The sequence below is a fragment of the Hyla sarda genome, unplaced genomic scaffold, assembly GCF_029499605.1.
Source record: "Hyla sarda isolate aHylSar1 unplaced genomic scaffold, aHylSar1.hap1 scaffold_475, whole genome shotgun sequence".
Taxonomy (NCBI): Eukaryota; Metazoa; Chordata; class Amphibia; order Anura; family Hylidae; genus Hyla; species Hyla sarda.
In genome coordinates, this window is record NW_026610487.1 from 59,589 (window position 1) to 62,112 (window position 2,524).

Genomic DNA, 2,524 nt, shown 5'->3' on the forward strand with positions numbered 1-2,524 from the left:
ATGTGAAATATGAGATGATCAAAATGGAGCCCCTGCACTAATTACTTGGGTTCTGAGGTCTGTAAGGTCCATAGTAAAAACATCAGGTTCTGTCTATAGCAGATACTAAATCATGGCAGCTCAAAGAAACAAGCAGTCATTCTGACATGTCACATGTGATGTCATAGACAGCTGGAGGCCTGACATCCCACTGACAGCCGCCCGAGCCTTCAGTCTGTTCCAGTGCGATTAGTGAGAATAGTGAGATTAGCGTCTTCTTTTTCTACTTGTCTGAAATGGAGCTAAAAGGACTGGGGTTCGTCCCCCTCCTGTTGGCGTTTTGGTGTGCGGCCTGGCTTGCCACCAGCTACATCATGACGGTCGTCCTCGGCCATGCAGCCTCGCCACTGATGAGCATCAGGTAAGATAAACAAGCAAATGATTCTTATTTCATGGGTTGGGAGTGAGGAAATATCCATAATAACATTGGTTTCTTTTCCTTCACAGTGACGTGGGAAATGTCTTTCCCGAAAGCATATTATTCAGAATTGGATTTATAGGGACGTCCATTGGCACTTTGGTACTAACCTTTCTTATTTATAAGTATATGGTTATGCATACTGAAGAGTTCAGGGGTCATCAGGTCCTGATCCAGAGGATCCTGCTGGCCATTGTGTGGGCCTCCTGTTTTTCCACAGCTGTTATGCATATATTATCCCCCGAAGAATATCCCAGGATACACTTTGTCAGCACGATAATTTCCATTACATGTGAAGCCTTATACTACCTTGGGCAGTCCATCCAGATGTATAAATTACCAGGAGCAAAAAAAGTCATCCACCATAGTAGATGCACCTGCTGTGGCCTGACTTTTGTCTGTGTAGTTTTCTATTTTGGATATGAAACATTAAAGGAATTATTCCATAATGATGAAGACTGGGACGAGATCCGTGAAATCCCCATCATAATCATCGAGTGGGTGATGCTTCTACTGATCCTGATAAACATCGTGACCTATTATTCCACCATGCAGAGGTTATTGTTGACCGTCTCCAGAAACAGCTGCACACTCTCTCTTAGAGTAAAAATTGATGACTTCGGGGTGTAGACCACCACGGGGGCCATCAAGTGGACTTCTGGGAGAGATACTGCACAGGACACGGAAAACATCTAAAGAAGAATAACTGGGGGACTACATATGGTGCCAGTAATCATGACACAATAATATGAGCTGGTGATATTACCTATACAAAAAAAAAATAAAAAAAAATTATAAAAAAATATTGGTGTGTGAAGTGTAATACCTAGTTAGAAAAACAGAATCAAATTCATCATTATAACCCCCCTCTGCATTACCCTGTTTATTATTTTTCAAGCAAGCACTTTGTTCTAATTCGTCCACTCTCTGGCGTGCTCCTTGTATAAGGGGTTTGGGATACCCTTTTTGTTTAAAACGATCCTCCAGGTTCTCTAGTTGTTGTAGGTATTTTTGTGTGGAAGAACAATTCCTTCGGATTCTTTTCATTTGACCGAATGGAATGTTCTTCTTCCATTATTTAAGATGGCAACTGTTAAAGTCGAGGTATCTGTTTGCATTCACCTCCTTAAAATAGTTGGCAGTATGCGAACAGCCATCCTGAATATAGATATTTAAATCCAGGAACTCACATTTTTTGGGGGACTGATGCAGCGCTGCCTTTGGCAATTTCTGGCTCTGCTATAGCGCTTTTTTTGAGGGGGCGTGTCGGCTGCCCCTTCATCTGGCGGTCAACCTGCGCTATCTGGCCAGCGAGCCAGGGCCCCGTACAGGAGATCACGGGGCCCCCCAGCGGTCGGACCCCCGCAATCTGAAACTTATCCCCTATCCTTGGGACAGGGCCGGACTGGGGATGAAATCCAGCCCTGGAAATTACTGTATACCAGCCCCACAGCATTGTGTCATTGTGCCGGCAAACAGCCACCGAGCACAGGCGTATCACTTTGCGTGGCTATACATATATATATATATATCACAGAAGGAATACACCAGTACTTTGCCAAATTTTTCAATAAAGTGGTGTCAGCGACCAAGACCTGATCATAGTCCACCACAAATTCAAAAAGTAAAATGGCACAACACTCCCTTATAATCAGGGCCGGTTTTAGGCTTAGCGTGGCCTTAGGCAAAATCAAAAGTGGGGCCCCAAAAGTCATAGTAGTGCACTAACTAGATTTGAACAATTTTGGTCACTTCAAATACTATAAAAAAAATATCTAAAAAGCTATTGAAAAGTCCCATCAAAACAAAAATGGTACCGATAAAAACTACAAATCACAGCGCAAAAAATGACCCTCACATCCCCATATACAGAAAAATAAGAGTTATAGGGATCAAAATAGTACAATTTTATATTTTTGTATAGTTCCCCCCACATTAGGTAAAGAGTATAGCTCCCCCACATTAGGTGTGCAGTATAGTTCCCCCACATTAGGTGCAGTATAGTTCCCCCACATTAGGTGCAGTATAGTCCCCCTCATTAGGTGCAGTATAGTTCTCCCCACATTA

At 42.9% G+C, this 2,524-nt stretch overlaps 1 protein-coding gene across 1 annotated transcript; it reads left to right on the forward strand.

The window, feature by feature from the left end:
- The first annotated feature begins 297 nt into the window (after positions 1 to 297).
- On the forward strand, positions 298 to 1,087 carry LOC130336275 (uncharacterized). The gene is made up of 2 exons (XM_056553919.1): positions 298 to 400; positions 487 to 1,087. Exons 1-2 carry the CDS (start codon positions 354 to 356, stop codon positions 1,085 to 1,087), a joined length of 648 nt encoding a protein of 215 aa, XP_056409894.1. The 5' UTR covers positions 298 to 353.
- The last annotated feature ends 1,437 nt before the right edge of the window (positions 1,088 to 2,524 follow it).

Excerpts from the sequence above, each read along its gene's own strand:
- LOC130336275 (XM_056553919.1), top strand. The coding sequence starts at position 354 with ATGACGGTCGTCCTCGGCCATGCAGCCTCGCCACTGATGAGCATCAG. Across the intron at positions 401-486 it reads TCGCCACTGATGAGCATCAG|TGACGTGGGAAATGTCTTTC; the intron begins GTAAGATAAACA and ends TTTCCTTCACAG.